This window comes from Spinacia oleracea, chromosome 2 (assembly GCF_020520425.1).
Source record: "Spinacia oleracea cultivar Varoflay chromosome 2, BTI_SOV_V1, whole genome shotgun sequence".
Classification (NCBI taxonomy): domain Eukaryota; kingdom Viridiplantae; phylum Streptophyta; class Magnoliopsida; order Caryophyllales; family Amaranthaceae; genus Spinacia; species Spinacia oleracea.
Genome location: NC_079488.1, coordinates 21,405,294 through 21,428,337, shown reverse-complemented (window position 1 = coordinate 21,428,337; position 23,044 = coordinate 21,405,294). Strand labels below are relative to the sequence as shown.

Genomic DNA, 23,044 nt, shown 5'->3' with positions numbered 1-23,044 from the left:
AATGACTTCCAAACCTCCACGCAAGGGGTACGAGCTTATGATAACTCCCGAAAGCCTGTGTTGGGAAAAATCAACCTTACCATACAAACCGGGCCTGTGGCACGCACCACGGAGTTTCAAATAATTGACATCAAGCCCACTTTCAACCTCCTCTTGGGGCAACCTTGGCTCCATGACTTAGGAGGTGTGGCTTCTACCTTGCACCAAATGGTTAAACTTAACCATAACGGGGTAATACTAGAAATCCGCGCCCCTCCTCTCGACGTCAGTTGTACTATGGTTGGAACGGCCGAAACTGCAGACGACCTTTACGGGTTTCAAATGGAAGAAACAATCCAGTTCATCGAAGATTACGATCCAGCATTCCTAGACCCGCATGCATCTTGAGTCATCCCTAGAATGCTGTTAGCTCAAGGTTATTTCCCTGGAACCCCATTGGGCATAAGGAAGAAGGAATGCACATTCCATCCTTTACCCAACAAATCTACTCCCTTTGGCTTAGGCTATAAACCAACGAAGGAAGATATTGTTGACCGCTTGTCTAGGCTACGCCTTAATAAGGCCAAACAAACCACCCTCCTTCCCCCATATCAAAGAACCCTTAACGGGATGTTCGTTCAGGAAGGAGAAGGACACCCATGCTGTGATTTCCCTGAACCCTTCGTTCAGGATGGCTTGCTAAAACCAGGATTTGAAATCTTCCATGACTGCCACACCTTGGATGAGGCACCCCACCTCACCAAGACTAAAACAACTGAAATATTGGACGACCAGGCTCTATGGACATTGTTTAACGAATCGAGGCCTATAGAGGACGAGACTGTGACGACTACCCTGGCTTTAGAAGATGAAGGTTTCGATCCAACCCGGTTAATCGCTCCTGCATCAACACTAGAAGAGATCGAGAACGGATGGGTGAAGACATATCAGTGGGTCAATGCAAAAGGAATAGAATTCAAGATGAGCACCGGTGAAGGACCAAAGTTTTACAGGACTAAACCCAAGGCTTGAGCCACATAGAGCACCATAGTAAAAAGCGCCTAGTAGTTCTTTAGATTGGTAGAAAAATAATAAAGACTTTAGATGGTCCTAAGACCCCTTAGAACATAGGTCAAGTTTGTTTCAGTGTGTTTTCCTTACTTTCCAAATTAATAAAGGCGTAATAGTTCTCCTAAAATTTTATTCTAACACTAAGTAAACACCAAATGTACTTGCAAAAAACAAAAAATAAAGAGGCGGCCCACTCTAGGCCCAACAAACGAGGCCCATTCGGTCTTGAAATAGTGCCATGGGAACCAGTTCCCGAAAACCCACAAAATAAACCACACCATCCCCATCATATCTCCAAAACATAAGGGTCTAACCCGTGCAACCCAAAGAAACCAAAAAAAAATCAAATCCAAACAATGCAAATGTTACCAAAAAAAACAGATTCATAAAACATAATTCCATCATACCCTTCACTAACAACGCGCACCTCAACCCACCCAAAAGCCTACACAAAGACCTTTATATCTTCCACACCCTAACTCCATTTTCAAAACTGTTTCGTGTCACGGATAGAATAAAACAATCTGGACAAAAATGCATCTCACGCTAACAGTCAAAAAAGTCTCCAAAGTAGCCTCAAAATTGATTTTAAATACAAGCAAAAATCAAAGCACTAAAACAAAAAAAAAGAGAGAAAAAAAAATGCAAGAACACGTGAAGCAAAGCGTCAAAATTGACCGCCCAAATCATTTTCAACGCCCAGGGCTGGGCGCCGAAATCTTTGACGCCCCAGCCTGGGCGTTGAAACTCTCTGCCTGCCTAAATTTTTTTAGAAGTGCTCGTCATTTTATCCGCACGTAACGGAAAAATAACCAACACTTGGGGGGTACAGCACGTATCCAAATAGGCTCACCAAAAAAATATAGCCATACAAAAAGTGGTCGAATTTCATTTTTACGCGACTTACGGCAAACAAAAAAACGGCAGACGAAAATAATGATAATACTTCACTCATTTGACCGATTAAGTAATATGCTACCACCTCAGGGCATATCTATTAAAATCTGGCATCCTAGAACTTATTCTAGCCAGAACTACGCGCGACCTGATTCTGACAAGATACGTAGGCAATCCTTACCAAGGATTCGGTCCAATAAAAAAAACAAACATACATAAATTGTGCAAAAAGTGTTAGACATGTAAAAATATAAAAAAAGAGGAGAAACAAAAAAATGAAAATGAAAAAAATAAAATACGCCTTTATTGAAAAATAATAAGAAAGAAAACAAAGTGCTAAGAAATGAGAAAACAAACACAACTGAAATAAATAAAGGGCACCTACACCCTAGCAAGAATTACACTACTCTATTTCTTCCGGATCATCAAATAAAGTCTTGTAGAGGGCAATGTTCGCAGGATCCACCCCCACAGTCTTCTGCGCTGCCCCAATATCAATCTCCATAAGAACCGGCTCCTGGACACTAACTTCCAAAGATGCCAAGGCTTCAGAAACATTCTCAGTTATAGCCCGCTCATCCTCAAGGGCAAAGACAATGGTGGGAGAAGGATTATTATCATCAACTAGACTAGTCACCGTTTCTACAGGCGGCCGAGCCTTCCTAACCCATACATTATTCCGCCGACGATCTTCGCGAGAGCTTGCATTTCTTTTAACAACAACAGGCCCCTTCATGTTAGGCATCTTTTTTGGCCTGAAACTGGAATGGGGAGGAACTTCCTTTCGCTTTCGATCAAGACGAGCTTTCACAGTCTTAATACTATGGGTACGAGGTTTGGCAGAATCAGGACCCTCATACTTAACACGAATACGAGGTATTAAAAGCTCAGCCGGCTCCCCATTTTGAGCCTCGGTCCTCACAGCTTTATCATCGGAGCTCATCCACAACTTGTAGTTTTCAGAAAGACCCACAAAGCCATTAGTAGCTACGGCCCAACGCGGGAGACCATCATAATACTTAGCCCACGCTTGAACCCGTGCTTGTGAAAAGGCCGCTACTTTGGGTGGTACCGTATCAGAAAAGGGGATAGTCTGCCTTAAACCGTATTGACGCATGACTCGGTAAGGGAAAATATAAATGGGCCGAGATAGCCCCAACAAAGAAACATAAACCGATACATCAGAACCCCCCGTCATAGTAGTCAAACCCCACCATGGTACCACCCACTTAATAGAACAGATGCCATAAGTGAAAAAGGAGGCCCATTCGGCCTCGTCCTGGCCTTGGTGCAAATATTTTCGGTTACCCAAAGCTATAGGGCGATAATGTTTAGGATCGGCAGGAAATTCCAAGAGCCTAAGCCGTTCCACGAGCCAAATCTGCAAAAACGGGTACGATCAAAAAATAATAACAAAAAGAAAACGGTTCCTGGGGCGCAGTTTCAACGCCCAGGACCAGGCGCCGAAAATTCCAGCGCCCAGCCCTGGGCGCTGAAACTCAGCCCCAAGGCTGGACGAATAAAAAAAATATATACGAAAAAAAACGTATACGTGCGCAAAAAAAAATCGATTACCTGCAGTAATAGGGGGCTTCCCTTAAAATATTCAGATTTGGCGTCCTTCTTCAGCTCATCCGCACTCAGCAAAGTCTCGGCAACAACCAACGGCATAATAGAATAGCAACTTTCCATCTGGCTAATCAAGGGGATCAACCTTATGTCACCGAACTCACCATTGTTATTCGACAGCAAATAATGATTCAACAAGCAAAATACAAGGGCTCGAATATTCAACTTATGTTCGGTCATATTCTTACTAGGCCTAAAGTGGTGTTTTACAAGTTTTGCCAAATTAACCTCATCACCTACAACAACTTCAGCAAGCATGTTAGCATCTAGTCCTAGGAAAGCCCCTATGGTTGTTTTACTCTCTTCAATAGTGCCAGGAGTGGCAGGGGTAGCATTAGTAGGATAACCAAGGATCGCAGCAAATTCATCTGGAAAAGGACATATTTCGTTGCCCCGAAAGACAAAAACATGATGATCGGAATCCCAAAAGCTTAGGGCTGCATGCAGAAAATTATAGTCAATGTTAATTTGTTGTAAGCCTAAAAGTGCCTCTAAGTGGTATTCTTTCAACAAAGCCTTTTCTGTAGGATTAAGGGCCCGTAGCCAACGCCTAACAGACCGTTGGAGTGAGAAAGTAGGAATCGACATGACGAAAGCAAGGAGTAATTAAAACACAGCAAAGAAAGAAGGAAATTGAGAGTGATGGAAAATAGGGACGTATCTAGCCCCTATATATAGCTGAACGCATCAAGTGACATCCTGATCCCATTCGAAAACGCATTAAGAAATCCGAAAGTCAAAATTTGCCAGGAAATGACTTTTAGCGCCCGAAGCTGGGCGCCGAAATATTTAACGCCCAGCCTTGGGCGCCGAAAATGCATCCCATTGCCCAGATTTCACAAAACGCGAAGCAGGAAAAGACTTAAAACCGTGTTGCTAGACACGAGGCCCTATGTACAATTAAGATCAAGCCCAAAAGCACCTTTAAGCTCCCAATTAGCAAAAATGAATGGTAAAACTTGGTCGAAACTTAGACTTATCTCAAGAAACATATATGTACACTTTTCAAAACAAATATGAAATATCAAGGTCATTCTTCGAAACACCAAAAAACGTTGTTAAGTCGTTGGTTTCTCAAATAAAAAATGTTTGTCTGTTAAAGGATTAAATCGGGCCAAGCTAAACCGAATGATATTAAACTCTGTCGCCCGAAGACTGAAGTCGCACCCCATGACTTCGCCAAAGTAGCACATCACTATGAAAGGTCGCTCGCACATACGAGCTCGACCCCAAACATGATTAAAAGACGTTATGAAGTATGCGAAAAATGACCACCAAAGCCCAAGTGCTTGGGGGCTCGCGAAAAGTATACTCCAACAGAGAGCGCGCAATCAAAATCACATTCCCGGGCTGCGCTATACGCCGTCCCATGTTTGGATGATCTCAAAGGAACAGGTTCGACCTCAGAAAAGGGTCGTCATTGACATTTGTACATGGTCCTCTGATCAAAGACCAAGTAGTGGTAAAAATCGAGCCATAAAGACTAGCTCAAAACCACGAAAGCAGACGGTCACAAGACAAAGGTCCGTCTGAACACGTTGTCAGCCCACGTTCAGGTTACAACTAAATTCGAGCATCCCTCGGAAGAATTCGCTCTTGCAAGAATGAACAAAAGAAATTCTCAAAAAAAAAAAGAAATCACAATGAACAAAAACTAGAGACTTGCCCACCTCAATCAGGCAAGATCGCGCCGCGAACCACGCAAGTTCCAAATCAAGGAAAAAACAAATTCAGGGATGTCCACCCTTAGCGGACAGGGCTCGCCCACCTTCAGCGGGTGGGGTCTGCGTCACTAGCCGCGCAGGTCCTCAGTTTTCCAAAAATGAAATTTTCAAAGTTCAAAATAAAACAGGCTCGCCATCTTCAGCCGGCGGGGTCTACGTCACAAGCCGCGTAGGTCCTTATTTTCAAATTTCAAAAACAAGATTCGTCCACTTTTTCGGACGGGGTGTCCACCCTTAGCGGACAGGTTCGCCATCTTTAGCCGGCGGGGTCTACGTCACAAGCCGCGTAGGTCCTTATTTTCAAATTTCAAAAACAATATTCCTCCACTTTTTTGGACGGGGCGTCCACCCTTAGCGGACAGGCTTGCCATCTTTAGCCGGCGGGGTCTAAGTCACAAGCCGCATAGGTCCTTAGTCGCTGCAGCGATAACCTTTTCTGGTTTTCCCTTTTCCAAAAATTAAAAGGATTGGTTTTCCGTTTTTTCCAAAAAAGAGCGATGTGCTGGATTTTCCTTCGTTTTACGTCCCATAAAAACAAGGGGGTTTTCTCGTTTAGCTAACCCTGAAAATGAGAATCTTTAAAAACATTTTTACCTCGTTATTGGGCTTGGCCAGGCCCAATTACACTTTATAGCTTTGATTTCGAAAACATCTATAGCTACTCCCAATGACAAAGTGAGGGAGTTTCTACGCTTCTTTAGATACTTCCAATGACAAAGTGAGGGAGTTTCTATACTATCCGTTGACAAATCCCAATGACACGTGAGGGATATGTCGACACTTCAAGTGATGACCCTTAAGTCAAATGTTATCACTCGGGGGCTCGTGAGACCCTCGCAAAAGCAGGTCACCATGACTTGTGTGACGCACTCCGTCTAATACTTTAACCATCGTCTTACTCCAAGACTCATTCAAAGTGGGGGCTAACTGTAGACACCTACTTTTGTCCCCATTCCCGAAAGGGAAGGTTCGATGATGAAAACGTAAATCTCCACTTGACAACGCATCTCCTATAAAATAACGAATCTCAATTCCCCTTTTCATTTCACCCAAAACCTGCTATTTATAGAAACCTGCTATTTATGGAAACCTGCTAAAAATAGTAACTGCCGTAATGGGTAGTTGTTAAAAGTGGCAAGTCATAAAAGATAGAAACCTGTCAGAATTAAGTGTTGCACTCCAACATAAAACCTAAATGAGATAAAAATTGCGAGAGAATCCTATTCCTAATACGATTCGAAAATAAGAGTTACGTATTAATTAAAATCCTAACAAGCCTAGAGTTCGTAACGGGCCCAGACGCATCCCGTCACAAGGTTAATACGCACTAAAAGACTCAATTAAATCTCAAATACTCCGGATTCTAGGAATCCGAATCTGACTAAGAAAAACAGCCTAGACCCTATTTTCAACGCTTGGCTCTGGGCGCCAAAATCTTCGGCGCCCAGGCCTGGGCGCTGAAAATACCTGGTACGTGGTTTTTCCTAATTCCTCGTGGATTAGAGTTCTGCAATTCTTTCTTTCCACGAACTCTTTTCTATAAATAGGGCCTTAAGTTCGACGTGAAAAGGACACACAACACACAATTATATTCAGAGTATTGACTCTAAACCCCTAAGCCTAAGCCTCACGCTGCAAAACTGATCACGCGTTCTGTCGCAATCGATCCATAAATCGAACAGAACGTATCCCGTCCCATAATTTGAGATTCGTTAAATAAAAGGAGAAATAGCAAAGTCAAAGTGGTTAGTTTTCTGAGAACCGTGACGCACCTCTCAAGGGTGCGTCGTAATGTGTCCCTTTTCCATGGTTTAATTGCTTTCCTCGCCCTTTTATGAACTGTTAAACTAACTAAATTCTGATTGTTCGATCACGCTTAATAAATATGATATTTTTGGGAAATTGGATTATCATGCTAGGTCCCTTAAAACAATCTAAATCAGATAATCGCGTTCGATCTAGTACTATATGTTGCATATTTCTAAAATCAACTCAGATTAGTTTAATAGTTAACGCATGTCCCTTCAATTATTTATGCTGAGCTAGTAAGGATATCCTGCCTCTGGAGTGTAGTAAGGATATCCCTTTAATTATCAAGTGTAGTTGGATTTCCTGTGAGTTTACACCCAATGGACTAGTAATATAGGAGTCGCCATTCAGTTTTTAACGACAATGAGAAAAACTGACAAAACCCGGTTATCGTGACATAAAGGGAGTGCAATTATGTTCGACCACGACGGCCATAGGTTCCCTTGTGATCCCTGGTGTGGGGATCGCTCAACGTACACCCGCAGGTCAGAGATTGAGAGTTCGGGGGACTGTAACTACCGAGAGGAGTGCTCATCGATAACTCTAGAGGCAGGTTATCCTTACTAGCTCAGCATAAATAATTGAAGGGACATGCGTTAAACTATTAAACTATTCTGAATTGATTTTAGCAATATGCAACACATAATACTAAATCGATCGTGATTATCTTATTTAGATTGATTTAAGGTACCTAGCGTTATAATTCAATTGTCCAAGGTATTATCTTTATTAGGCGTGATAGATCAATCAAATTAATAGTTTGACAGTTTTATAAAAGGGTGATGAAAGCGATTAAATCATATGAGGGACACATTATAACGCACCCTTGAGAGGTGCGTTGTGGTTCTCAGAAAACTAACCACTTGGCTTTGCTATCTCTCCTTTTATTTAACGAATATCGGGTTTCCAAGCAATGTTCCAGTATTTAGGCTTGATTCTTCACCTACAAGGGGCAGGATGCGTTCTGTTCGACTTTTGGGTCGATTGCGACAGAACGCCGGATCAATTTCGCAGCGTGAGGCTTAGGCTTAAGGCTAGAGTCAATACTCAGATTATGGAATTGTGTGTTCTTTTTCACGTCAGTTTTTAGGCTGTATTTATAGGGAAAGAGTTTGTGGAAAGATAGATTTTAAGAACACGAATCCAAAAAGAATTCGGAGACGACACGGCCCCAGGCATTTTCAGCGCCCAGGGCTGGACGCCGAAGATTTCGGCGCCCAGATCCAAGCGTTGAAAATGGGATCTGGGCCGAGTTCCTTGTCATGTTTGGACTCTTAGAACACGGAGCTTTTCGAGACTTATCCGAGTCTTTTAGTGCATATTAACTTGGTTACGAACTCTAGGTTCGTTAGGAATTTAATTAATACGTAACTCTTATTTTCGAATTATACCAGGAATAGAATTCCTTTGTAAATTCTATCTCTTTTAGGATTTATGTTGGAGTGCAACACCTAATTCCAACAGGTTTCTATCTTTTATGACTTTGCCACTTTTAACAACTATCCTTTACGGCAGTTACTATTCTTAGAAGGTTTCTATAAATAGCAGTTTCGGCTGAAATGAAATGGGTGATTGAGATTCGTTATTTTATAGGAGATGCGTTTCCAAGTGGAGATTTATGTTCTCATCATCGAACCTTCCCTTTCGGGAATGGGGACAAAAGTAGGCGTCTACGGTGATGCATTACCTGAATTCCAAATTTGCAAGTTGAACGGATTCTCCTATCTTATCCTTCTTTAAGTGAACTATAATTCCAATATGACCTCCAGCAGGTGTAGAATTCACTGAAAATAATAGGCAAATCAGCCAGCACTTGCTGAAGCCTTAAGCTATTCCCATGCAAGGTCTCATTCATGTAATGTTTTGCAGACTCGTTCTCTATCTGAATTCCCTTTTAGTTTCTTTGAGTGGTTCAACAAACTCGGAAAACTCAACTTCCTCTAGTGCATTCAAAAAATATTCAGCATCTATGATTTGTCTATTTGAGTCATTGCATATGTCATGCGGCCCTACACAATTTCATAGCATATTATCTATCAGCAACGTTATCAAATTCTTAGTCCAAGGGACAATATACAGGGAAGGGTTTCAACAAGGACTACTCTCCAATTCTCTCTAGGGACGGGTTTACAATCACAATTACATTGACAAAATCCACGAGCTATGGACTCAAAACTCAGGGCTTACTTCTGACTAAGATAGTATATGTTACATAACCCTACCATATATGCTGAAAATCACTGTAGAACATTAGGAATTACTCATCAATTGCATAAACCTACCCTATAGAGAAATGATGTAGTGTTTGACATATGATTATGAAACCAGAAGCCACATGAATACAAAAATTCTTCAGCAATTGGAAAAAAAACCCCTCGTTCCATGGAAGATTGCTCATTTGAGTCAACAGTCCGAAATGAGCAAGAGGAGTGAAAATGATGATTGCTTGTAGTTTAATTATCAATTAAACTAGACAAAATTTTAGTCAACAACATAAATCACAGGAAAACCCCAACAAACACAACTTGATTCGGAATGAGCAAAAATTGATCAGAATGAGCAAAACATAAATCTTCAAAATCATAAACACCTAAGACAACTTCGAATATACTATCAAATTCGAGTTAACCATAATTATTCAAACATACTACGGAAATCAATCACAACACCTTCTCAATTGCACCAAAATTCGACTGAAAATTAAATGCGATTCGACCTAAGTTAATTAATTATCTACAATTTGAAGAAAACAATTAAAGAGAGAAAGAACAATTGAACAAACAAAAATAAATCGTGAAATGAACATTAAATCTCAACAAAATTGCAATAAAACTCAAAATATAACCCTACAATTTACATAAATCAGCAAAGAAGCACTCACCAATTGCAATAGAGAAGAAGACACGCAGATGATAGCAGCGTGGAAATGGTGGCGACGCGGTGGTTGCAGCAAGTGGGAGACGGTACCAGTGTAGCGAGTGGTTAGGCGCACAAGAGGACGAGGAAAGAGAATAAGGAGGAGGAGCTGCAATGGAGCCATGGAGGTATGCTTCACGAGGAGAGAGAAAATAGAGTAAGTTTTTTCGGAAGTCACGATAAAGAAAATATCATATCTTTACAATATTTACCGTTTTTCCATTACTAAAATAGGGTAGTCAGAGGTTTGGAGAGGTTAGATCTGATTGAGATGTACGCACGAGATCGCTTCTCATTCTTCTCATTTTAAGCTCCCTTCTCATTTGAGTGTATATATATATATATATATAGGAAGGCTCATGTGAGAACACCCCCTTTATGTGAGAACACAATCTTATATGAGAATAAATCTTGACCTTTGGATCTTTTCTAACAGCTGAAAATCAAGGGATTACTAATGGCATTTTTTGTAAATTTGTTCAAATATACCCAGCCATCGCATCATATTTCACGCTTATTTTCTTTCTCTCTCTAACCTCTGTTCTCTCTGTCTGTCTGTCTCTCTCTCTCTCTCTCTCTCTCTCTCTCTCTCTCTCTCTCGCTCTCTCATTGCGCCATTACTGGACCTTAATCAAGGTCAAATTGAGCTTCAAATTTGCTTCTAAATTCAATTATATTCTCGAATATATTCATCTGGTTGTTTATTTAAAAGTATTTTATCAACTTTGTTCAATTTCGCAATTCTAATTTGTGTATTTTGCGTGAGAATTTTTCGATTTTGACCTAGTTTTGATTATTGAATTTAATTTAATTTATTTTCGAATTGCGATTATCTAATTGCTGGTTATCGAATTGCTTATATCTTTTGCTGAATTTCGTGAGCTTCTTTTTATTTTGAATTCCGTGAGCTATTTTTTAAGTACCGAATTGCTGATTTCCTTATTGATCTGTTTTGTTTTTTATTTTCATATTTTTTTTTGATTTTTTTTATTTGGATTTGTTTTTGTTTAATATTTTTGATTATCGAATTGTTTCGCTGAATTCGTTTTTTAAATAAGAGAAACAGATGTTTTATATTCGGTGTACAATATGTTCTATATAAATATTCTGCAATATGTTCTAAACAATGTATTCAATGTTCTGAACTGTGTTAGCATATGTTCTGAGTTACTTATATTTTGTTATGTAGTAATTTAAACTATGTTCTGTATTTTTTTTGTTAGTGGAGGTGCAGTCGCCGTGTCATCTGCTACTGCTGGTGGTGTAGGTGCTGCTGTCGCTGAGGCTCCAAAGGAGGAGAATAAGGTTGAAGAGAAAGAAGATTTGGATGACGTAAGACAACTCTTCCATGCATCCTATAAATTGTGTTTGAGTTCTAAACTAGTGATGCATGTATTCTAAATTAGTGTTTTTATGTTCTAAGCTATTGTGTGTTCAAAATTTGGAAGCTGGAAATTTGAAACTGGTATTTCCTTAATAGTACAATTTAGTGATAATAACACTCAACTAGTGTCAATGCATAATGATGATGACAAACCTTATGAATAGGTTATATTCTGAATAATTATCCTTATTAGGAGGTTTTGCTTAAGTCTAACTTCTTGTTAGATTGCAATCTTGCATAATAATATCTTGAATTTCTGCTAATTTGATTGGTTTGATGAATGAATGATGTTACAATATCTCGTTTCCTGTTGTTTGATTAGTGAGAGAATGAATGATGATACATTGATATCTCGTTCGATCTGGTGGTGATTTTACCTTTGTAGTAACTGTGATTGATCGTGTACCATCATGTGTAGGTTCAGCTCATGGAGCAATTTCTTTTCTTGTTAATATTATTGGTTCCGAAGTAATTGTTGTTAGTCTAGTACCATCACGTGCCTTCATGTGCAACAATAATGGTTCGATTTTTGCTTGTGTATGTATATATTTCGGCAGAGTGATTATACATGAAAGGGGTACATTAACCGTGTGCACCAATTAGTGTTGATACCGTACTACTCTGTATATTTTTTTTCTTGATGAGTTAGGCTAATATTTCTTAGTGGCATCAGATCAAAACTCACATTGTCTTGCCCTTTTCTTATGTTCTAAACTAGCGTTGCATATGTTCTGAATTAATGGTGCTTATGTTCTAAAGGTTTATATGTGTTTTTGGCTTTCATTTCTGTTTCGTTACATAATTAGTTGTCAACAATGAACACTTGTTTGAATATATTTTTTAAACCTATTAGCTCAAGTGGTAGAGCAATGCGCAATGACATTGCACATGGATGTAGGTTCAAATCCTACATAGGTTGTTGGGAGCACATAACTTAGCTCCGATGTATTTATAGGGATAAGTCCTACAAGAGAGTTACCCTCCTTCGCCATGAAATATTCAACCAGTGCCCCCCCAGTCTGTCAGCCAAGAAAAACTAGTCAATTTTTTTTGTTTTTTCCACAGAAGGTTCACTTAATTATATTATTAAATGGGGCATACATGACCAAAATTAAATAGCAGATGCTCAAATTCACCTGTTACAACTCTAGCAAGAAAAGGGGGTTCCTGTTTCTGATTATTGTTTTGATTATCTAGTTCACAACTATCAATATCATCGTCCTCATCATCAAACTCATCAAATCCCATATTGTGTTTTTCTTGCATAGGCATTGGAGATTCTGTCTCCTGAAACCTCGGGGTTCTGCTGCATGAATTAAACCAGGCCTAGAAGATGAACCCCAAAATGATAACTTAAGTTTCACGCCTCCTTCAGTTCAAGTGTTAGATTTCATGTTCTAAAAATCAAGGCTAGTGTTCTAAACATGTATACATATGTTCTTAAGTAAATAGAACATATTAAAAAGTAAATAGAAGTGATTCAAAAGTAAAGAATCATCAAATATGAGAATTTATTAATATCATAAACCAAATACAAAGAGTTGCCTATGTAGGATTCGAACCTACATCATTGTGCAATCGCAAAAAGCTCTACCGATTGAGCTAATAGGCATTGTCCCAAACATCAAGCATTGACAACCAATACTTACAACAACACCACACACACAAAACTGCTAGGAACATCCAAACAGAGAAAAACATCCGCCCAGCAAAAAACTGCTAAAATAGTTCGAAAAATTGAATAAATATGCAAAAACACACAGCAAATGTTCTAAAAACCCATAATAAATGTTCTAAAAATCCATAGCATATGTTCTAAAAATCCATAGCATATGTTCTAAAAAGCCTATTTTAAGGCAATATATCCTTCTCTAGGAAATACCTCAAACCCTAGTGAAGTCATCATAAAAGTCATGAAGAGAGTTATTGAGATATGAACGCAAGTCATTGTGTAAAACATGACAAAAAAAACATATTTCCAGAGGTGTTTTGGAAAATTACCAGAAGTTTGGGTATGATCAGGTACCCGAAATCGTGTTTTGGAATATCGAGGGCTTTAATTGCGGTCCACCCACAACCAAGGGGACTTTCTATAATAGGTTGTTGACAATCAATGGTTTCTCCAGATGCTTGTTTTCCTTCTGATAACTTTAAAACATCATGTTATATAATTTAGAACATGAAGTTATATAATTTAGAACATGAAGTTATATAATTTAGAACATCTAGTTATATAACTTAGAACATCAAGTTATATAATTTAGAACATGAAGCTATATAATTTAGAACATCATGTTATATAATTTAGAACATCAAGTTATATAATTTAAATTTGGTCTAGTCAGCAGAAGAGAATTTTCTGGAACAGTAATACCAGTTTGAGGGAGAAACATCTTCATCAGGAACAAAAAAAAGCCTTTTCAGTGGGAATTAGGAACATTATTAAGAATTGTTAGATCTTCTTTCTGAAAAAAAGAAGTATAATGAGTTGAAGATTGTGAAAATGGAAAGTACTTTAATTGATGTTATATCTCTGGTAACAAAAGTCCTTAGATTTTGAAGATCATCAACTTCTTAACCTATGAAAATCCACCTGATAGCTCTAAGGCTGAACTTGTCTCTACATGTATCTGTGTTATAAGCAAGACATTCACAAACAAAACGCCTAAGTTGTCCATAAGAAGAAGATTTGTGAAGTAAATTTTAGGAGTAGTTTTCTAGTCTCTCTTAAGTAATAGCCAGGATACGATCCCCCCATAACTTTCTAGGAAGATTAGCATAAATCTTGAAAGCTCTAACTACCTTAAGAAGATACCTATTTTTTCAGAACATTGTACACATATATTCAGAACATGGACAATTATGGTTTAGAACATGTACATAATTTCTAGTCAAAGATCAATTTGCAGGATCTCAATCTCTACTTCCCACCCCAACTACCGCCTGCTCTCTTTCTTTAGCACTTTGTTGGTGGAGTTTAGCCTATGGTAGCAAATATTCGATATTGGAATCTATTATATATATAATCATTTAATTTCAAGAATCTATTCACCAAATAGAATTTTTAGGCTTTTGGATGTTTCTTGACTGAAGATCAGAAGCAATGTATGATGATAGAAAATATATGCATTTCCCACATAACTCTAACTTTAGCTAAGCCCAACAAATACACCAAACATATAACATCAACAAAGCATACCAGAAAGCAGAACAAAATCATAAGAAACTTGTCACTGCTGAACAAAATAAGCATAATCTTAGCAGATGCAAACAGAAAGACCTGATCAATATTAGCATACACAACTATATTGATGAAAGGATAGCAATTTGAGACCTTGATAAACTCAAGCATTGAAAATAGAATCAAAATTTGAATTCGTACCTTGAATAAGCTATATGTTCTAACAAGATAAGATTTATGTTCTAACAATTGAAGTAATATGTTCTAACAAGTGAAGCTATACGTTCTGTACATTATTGCTATATGTTCTAATCAGTTAATTGCTACATGTTCTAAGTAGTTAAGCTATATGTTCTAACAATTGAATTTATATGTTCTAAGCAGTTAAGCTATATGTTCTAACAATTGAATTTATATGTTCTAAACCTTAGTTAATAGAAGATCAGATATGCTTAGCTGAACAACTTGAATCTAGACTTTAGTATTTTCAATAAAAGATCATTACATTCACAACATATTACTAGGAGAGGCAGAAATATGTTCACAAGAGAGCCTACAAGCAGTCTTACATAAGGTCAATATGCCATGCTTCAAATAAGGGCAAAAAATTCTAAAAAGTAACTTCCATGTTCTAAACATTAAACAATTTTGATGTTCTAAAAAGTAACTTCCATGTTCTAAACATTAAACAATTTTGTTCTAAACAGTGAACCTTCATGGTCTAAATGTTGAACCTTCATGTTCTAAAGAATTGAGATTATAAAATATTACCCAATATTTTCAAGGATGTCCTTCAGAAGTGCTTGTTCGACAGTAGGGCTATTAGTGCATTGTGGCTCTGATGGTTTGACTCGTTTAATCTCATTTTTGTCATATGAATTTTCTCTGTTTAAACATTCAGAACATACAACTATAGGTTATAGAACATCATGAATTAATTCATAAAATAAATAAATCAGGAAATATAAAAAATTCACAAATTAATTCAAAAAATCAGAAATTAATGACCTAAAAGTTCAGAAATTCAGAAGCTAATCACAAAATTTAGAAATATGAACAATTAATTGCAAAAACTAAGAAAAAATTGATTATGAATTTAGAAAATAATAACAAAACTTTCATAAAATAATCACAAAAAAATTCAGAAAAATTATATCATGGAATAGAACATATTCTTCTCGATCTCCTGAATCTGAATTTTGTTTTTCGTCGATTTTCTTTTATGAAATTTCATCTCCACTTTTCATATTTTTCCTTAAAATCAAAAGTAAACACAAATTAACTTAAATTAAATTCTAAAACAAGCAAATAGTTAGAAATTTCCGTATTGTTGTTTACCTTCTCCGTTCCTAGGTTTTCGACCTGATTTTTGTGAATTTTCTGCTTCTTCATCTTCAATTGTATCCGAACTCAAAAAAAATAGGTTAAAACTGACGAAAATTGTAGAAGAAATGAAGAAATATACAAGAATTCGACGATAAACTACTTGAAATCAACGAATAATCGAGTGAATAGAAGCTTCATCGGCGTTTTTTTAAGCTTTAATGGCAATTTTTGAGGAGAGAGAAAATGGTGAGAGAGAGAGGAAGAAGGTTGAATTTTAGAGAGAGGGAAAGAGTGAACGCTTGATATTAGTTTTAGAGAGAGAAACGTCTTCCTTTTATTACTTGGTAGGTGGTAAGTTAATCTTAGCCCTTGAATTTCATCTAATCCTACGGATTAGATTCATTCTCATATATACTAGTATACTCACATAGGGACCTATTTTCACCGGATCCCTCCCCTATATATATATATATATATGAGACTATTTTATACAATTTCTAAACTATTTAGGCATTGTCCTCCATATTTATAAGGTAGTAACGATGTCCCTACCTTATTTGCTTGATTATTCAACTCCTCAAACTCCAAACAATAGCTATGGTTCTATGAGTCTTCATCACCTAATACAATGGGATTAGCTCATTGAAGATAACATCAACAAAGAAAAAGAAACATCTTATTTTTCTTGTTTTTATACTTCAGGACGTTTGAGTATACTGATACTTTTACATGATTACTTCAGGACATTTTGTGTTGGTGTTTCGTTTGTGTAAATTCTCTTCCTATTCTTTGATAATAAAATTTTCTTAAATTGCCAAAATAAAAAAGACCAAACTCCATCGGCCTAGTAATGATATAAGTAGGGTAATAAAATAGCGCAAATTCGATTATACAGGCGTGTGTATGGTGCAATTGGTGCACCTATCCCAAAACGACACGCGTTAAAATATAAAACGTGGTTACGCGGGTTTCTGGAGAAGGAAAAGAACAAACGTTGTTTTTTGTTAATGAAAAGAACAAACGTTGTTTTTTTGTTAAAGAAAAGAACAATGAGTGCTCTGTTTTATTTTGATTTTTTTTTCGTTTTTTTTTCGCTCCATTTTTCTGGTATATATATCTTCCTTTTTATAATTTCGAATCAGAAACTATGAAGAGGATAGAGAAACTATAAAGAGGAGAGAGAAACTGTGAAGAGGAGAGAGAAAGTAATGTAAAATTTAGTTGATCTTTGTACTTCAATTTCAAATTATATTGATTCTTCTTCTTCAAATTTGAATTCCTCAGCTGATAATCTGATTTGTGAAGGTAATTTTTCAATTTTTTAAAAACGAATTACTTGTTTGTGATGATTTTGATTTCGATTTTCGTTATTTGATCATTTGAATTCATTTTGATTTTGTTGATCATTAGATTTCTGCATATCTGAAATTACTCTGATTAATGTATTTGATTATAGATTTTCTTATACATTTTCAGAAATTTTGAATAATGCATTGGATCAATCGAAAGAAAATGATGTTGATGATGATCCAGAATCTTATGTGGTTGTTGGTCAAGGTATTAGTCCTGTTCTTTTTTCGATTTTATATGTTCTTTTAGTCTAACGTTTTGTTCTTTTATATATTGGTTCTGTAATAAGTGATTGTAAGTGATGTAATAATAATAATTGATTGTAATAATTCAGAAAATAATCATTGAACATGTTGTTCTTTTTTGCTTTAGCTTGTTGTTCTTTTGATATTACACACATCAGTTCAAGTTGTTCTTTTATCATTTTTGTTGTTCTTTTATTTTTTCTTGTTCTTTTCACATTGTTAATAGGTGTTCTACATGATATGTTCTTTTCTGTTGTTTATAATGTTCTTTTTCTTTATTTTATTATGTTCTTTTATTTTTTATCTTGTTGTTCTTTTTTGCTTTAGCTTGTTGTTCTTTTGATATTACACACATCAGATCAAATTTTTCTTTTGTCATTTTTGTTGTTCTTTTATTTTTTTTCTTGTTCTTTTCACATTGTTAATATAAGTGTTCTATATGATATGTTCATTTTCTATTATTTATAATGTTCTTTTCATTTACTTTATTATGTTCGTTTATTTATAATGTTCTTTTCTGTTATTTATAATGTTCTTTCTCTGTACTTTATTATTTTCTTTTATGCTCTATTGTTGTTCTTTTTGTGTTGGTAATGTTCTATTATTTTTGCAGATTTTGAAGAACCAGTTTCACTTGAGGGTAGTGTAGTTAAGGATGATGATGAAGCGTATGAGTTATACAATAGTCATGCTTTTAGGAATGGTTTTGGTACTAGGAAGGGTAAAAAGGAGTATAGGAATGGTACCAAAATAGTTCGGCAGAGGTTCTTTGTTTGTGCATATGAGGGTTTTAAAAAAGCTGATGGTGTTGTGCCTAAATGTTACAAAAAAATTGATAGGAGAACTGGATGCAAGGCATCAGTTCAGTTTGATGTTGATAAGAAAACTGGAGTGTATGTTCTTTCTAAACACTCTCGTGTTCATAACCATTCAATGGTTCCTGCCAATAAGAGATATCTTATTAGGTCACATAGGAACATATCAAAAGAACGGTTGGCCTTCCTTACTACGTTTAGTTGTAGTGGTACTAAGCTTGCTGATGTTCTTCGAGCAATGAGGAAAGAAGTAGGTGGTGAAGCTAATTTAGGATTTACTATTCCTGATGCATATGATGCTGTCAATGCGGAGAAAAAGAATAAGTTGGATGGTTGTGATTCAAATCAATTGATTAGGTGGTTTGCAATGAGACAAGCTAATGAACACGACTTTTATTATGATTTTCAACTTAATGAATTTAATCAATTGACCAACGTTTTTTGGAGAGACGGGAGAATGCGGTCTGATTATGAAGCATTTGGGGATTTATTGATTCATGATACAACATATCGTACTAATAAATACGATATGATTTGTGGTCCTTTTGTTGGAATGAATCTCCACACTCAAAATATCATGTTTGGAGTTGGGTTTCTTTTGAATGAGAAGGCAGGTTCTTTTGAGTGGCTTTTTAATTCTTTTTTGGTATCTATGGGTGGGAAGCAACCGGTTACCATCATGACGGATCAGTGTTCTGCCATGGACAAGGCTATAAGGTATTGTTCGTTTATGATCCTATTATGTTCTTTATTGTACATTCATTATGTTCTTTTTATTACTTTTAATGTTCTTTTTATTAATATGTTCTTTTTATTACTTTTAATGTTCTTTTTATTAATATATATATATATATATATATATATTGCTTTTTTGATGTGTTTTAGGGAAGTGTTTCCTAAATCAAGGCATCGGTTATGTACGTGGCATATAGGAGAAAATGCTATTGTAAACATCAAAGGTGTTATGGCTAAGGATGGTTTCAAACGTAGATTTGATTATGTTTTGAAATATACTGACACAATTGCCGAGTTTCAACATTATTGGAATAGGTAATATATATTTTCCTAAATACACTTTATAATTCTGATAATGTGTTTTTTGTTCTTTTGTTTTCTTTATGTGTTCTTTTATTTTTCTTCTGATGTTCTTTTTATTTTCGTTGTTCTTTTCTATATATTGTTATTTTTATTTTCGTTGTTCTTTTTTTTATATATTGTTCTTTTTTATATGTTACGCGTTTTTTGTGTGTACTTTTTGTGTGACTTATTGTTCTTTTTTTTTCCTAAATACACTTTATAATTCTGATAGTGTTTTTTGTTCTTTTGTTTTCTTTATGTGTTCTTTTATTTTTCTTCTGATTTTCTTTTTATTTTCGTTGTTCTTTTCTATATATTGTACTTTTTATTTTCGTTGTTCTTTGCTATATATTGTTCTTTTTATTTTCGTTGTTCTTTTCTATATAATGTTCTTTTTATTTTCGTTGTTCTTTTTTTTTATATATTGTTCTTTTCTATATTTTACGCGTTTTTTGTGTGTACTTTTTGTGTGACTTATTGTTCTTTTTTTTTGTTATTTGTTCTTTTGTAGTCTTATGACTGATTACAATTGCAAGACACACAAATGGATAGAGAGATTATATGATTTGAAAGAGAAATGGTGTCCTGCATATAACAAAGAGTGGTTTTTTTGGGGTATTTTATCTTCTCAAAGGAGTGAGACGACAAATCATTCTATTTCTAGGAGGTTGCATAAAACGAACGGTTTATGTGATTTTTATAAGTGTTTTTTGGATGTAATTGATGAATGGAGAAGTAAGGAGAACAAGGGAGATTATAATTCTTCTACTGGAAATAGATATTACGCATGTGCGGATAACATGTTATGTTTGCATGCGCGGGATGTGTATACCATTGCAATATATTTGATATTTGAGCAACGATTCATCAAAGCAATTGGTTTGAGTGTCAACGCATTTCCTATGAGTTTCCAGTCTCTAAGTACATTGTTGGGCATCCTACAAAGGATTTCATTAGACATGTTGTGAAGTTTAATGAGCAAGAGATGGTTGTTGATTGTACTTGCAAGTCATATGGAGAAATAGGAATTCTTTGTTCTCATATTCTTCGAGTTTTCATTGTCCATAATGTTGAAGATATTCCCAAACAATACATTATGAAGAGATGGACCAAAGAGGCTATGAACACGATTGTTGAAGAAGGAGAAGATAGAGATAATAAAGTAAGTGTTGCTTCTGCTTCAGTTTGGAGGATGCAAAGCATAAGAAATTGCATTAAAGTTATAAATGAAGCTCAACATTGTCCGGCTGCAAGGAAGCTTATTGATTTGGGTGTGTTGGATATGTCATGCAAAGTAAAGGAGTATATTGGTGGTGTTGAAGGGGATGGTAATGTATCAAACAAGTATGTGCGTGATGAAACTTTACTTGATGTCGTTGAGCCTTCAACAGACACAGTTTTGCCGGATGTTGTGAAACCGATTGCTGAAAAATTCATTCCAACAATGATTCAAAATCCACCAAAGCGAAAGAGGGAGATTAAGAACGGGACTGAAAAGGCTAATGAGAGGAATGTGAGACCTAAAGGAATTGTTGAGAAGAAACGCAATAAACTGAAAGGTTGGAACAAGAGAAGAGAAAGACATGTTGATAATTTGAGGGAGGAAACTCAGTCTACTGATCAGGTAAACTGTTCTTTTTAAACATTTATTTGTTCTTTTATTACTTTAGAATGTTCTTTTTGTTTATCATTGTTCTTTTTTCCATTTATATGTTCTATTTATTCTTTTTGTTAATGATCTTTTAGTTTACTTTATTATGTTCTGTTGGCAAATTGTTCTTTTTAATAATCTATTTGTTCTTTTATTCCTTTAGTTTGTTCCTTTTGTTTATCATTGTTCGTTTTTCTTCCTATATGTTCTTTTTGTCTTTTTGTTTATGTTCTTTTGCTAAACAGTTCATTTTTTAAAAGAACATCTATTTGTTCTTTTAATGTTTATTATGTTCTTTTTTTGAACTGTTCTTTTTTAATATCTATTTTGTTCTTTTATTCCTTTATTATGTTCTTTTTTGTTTTTCATTGTTCTTTTTTCTTCCTAATCATGTTCTTTTTTTCCTTACTGTTTCTTTGTTCTTTTTCAGTGTATCATAAATTTACCTGTTGGTGGGGTTTTGGTTCATCCAACATCTTCAAATTCCCAATTGGAAACATATGTTCCAGATGATTATTTTGGAGTACACATACATCCTTTGTAGATTCTTTTCGCGGTTGGTAATTTGTTCATTTTTTAAAAGAACATATTAGTTGATTGCAAGCTACTGTTGTTTGTGGAATCAACAAACTAAAATGTAGTTTTTAATATGAAGTTTTAAATGGGTATGTTTTTTGATTGAATCTCAAAGAGTATATAATATGTACATATTTTTCATTTAAATGCTTATGAAAGAACTATATATAGTTACCAAAAGAACTTATTCATAAGTGAAAAGAACAACTTCAAAATCATTAGTTAATTTAGACATTAAATTAGTAGATGTCAAAAGTTATATATATAATTTGAATTCACAACATAATACCTTAAGTATCTTCATCCTGATATTCACAGGAATTCAAAAGATTTTCAAACATTTTGAAAAGAACAATCAGTCAAAAGAACATTTACAAATAACCAGTTCAAAAGAACAATTGTTTCTAAACCAATTCACAAACTACTAGTTCAAAAGAACAATCAGCAACATTAAAAGAACACATATACTATCAAACCATTGTTTCTAAGGAACACTATCAAACCATTGTTTCAAAAGAACAATATCAAACCATTGTTTTTAAACCAAACAACAACCAACTCATGCTTGTTTTTAAACAACAACCAACAACCAATATCAAACCATTGTTTCAAAAGTAATGTCTATTCTACTTGATTTGCTTGTTTCAGTGCCAGATATCTCAACTCATGCTTCTCGTTCTGAGCGCTTGATAAGATTTGTGTTGCATAATGTATCCTTAGCTGCCGAATATAGTTTTTCTGAAAATAAAATAATAATGTGTTATTTAAATAACATATTTACAAGTTTCGAAAAAATAATAAGATTTAGGAACTACTTACATCATCTTCATAGTTTGTAAATCCACAATCCCAATTCGGGTTGCCTTTATATGTCTCCATATGCCGCATTGCATACACCCCACAGTCGACTTTGTTTTCTCGATTTTTCCATGGCATCGGAGGTAATGTGATTTCATATTGCTTGATTTGTGTGTTTTTTAATGGATACCCTTCCAGATCACAAAACTTCAACCATGCTTCAAACTGCATGGATTATAAAGAACAAAGATCAAAATATAAAACGACACGAAAATAAAAAAGAACAAAAATACTTAAATATTATTTTGAGATGAAATTGACTCAATAGACTTACAGTCTTTCGGGGATTCTGTTCATATTTGTTCAAAAAAGGTATTCCCTCCGGTAGATCGATATTGTCAAGAATTTCAACTTTCTTTGATTTATTGTTTATCACAATGAGGAAGAAATGTGCACCAGAACAGACAGGAAAGAACAACTACAAAAACAGAAAAGAACATTAGGCAAAGAAAAAAGAATATCAACGAAGAACAACTACAAAAACAGAAAAGAACATTAGGCAAAGAAAAAAGAACATCAACTTAGCCAAAAAAAAAACAGGAAAGAACAACTACAA

The 23,044-nt window shown here is 35.6% G+C and overlaps 1 protein-coding gene across 1 annotated transcript; it reads left to right on the top strand.

The window, feature by feature from the left end:
• The first annotated feature begins 16,134 nt into the window (after positions 1-16,134).
• On the top strand, positions 16,135-21,598 carry LOC110800438 (protein FAR1-RELATED SEQUENCE 5-like). Its single transcript, XM_056835735.1, has 7 exons — positions 16,135-16,162; positions 17,201-17,221; positions 17,327-17,473; positions 18,125-19,043; positions 19,915-20,210; positions 20,318-21,027; positions 21,485-21,598. Exons 1-7 carry the CDS (start codon positions 16,135-16,137, stop codon positions 21,596-21,598), a joined length of 2,235 nt encoding a protein of 744 aa, XP_056691713.1.
• The last annotated feature ends 1,446 nt before the right edge of the window (positions 21,599-23,044 follow it).

Coding starts and splice junctions, on each gene's coding strand:
- LOC110800438 (XM_056835735.1), top strand. CDS start 16,135: ATGGCAATTTTTGAGGAGAGAGAAAATG. Junction 16,163..17,200: donor TTTTGAGGAGAGAGAAAATG/GTGAGAGAGAGA, acceptor TGAATTCCTCAG/CTGATAATCTGATTTGTGAA. Junction 17,474..18,124: donor TTATGTGGTTGTTGGTCAAG/GTATTAGTCCTG, acceptor TTATTTTTGCAG/ATTTTGAAGAACCAGTTTCA.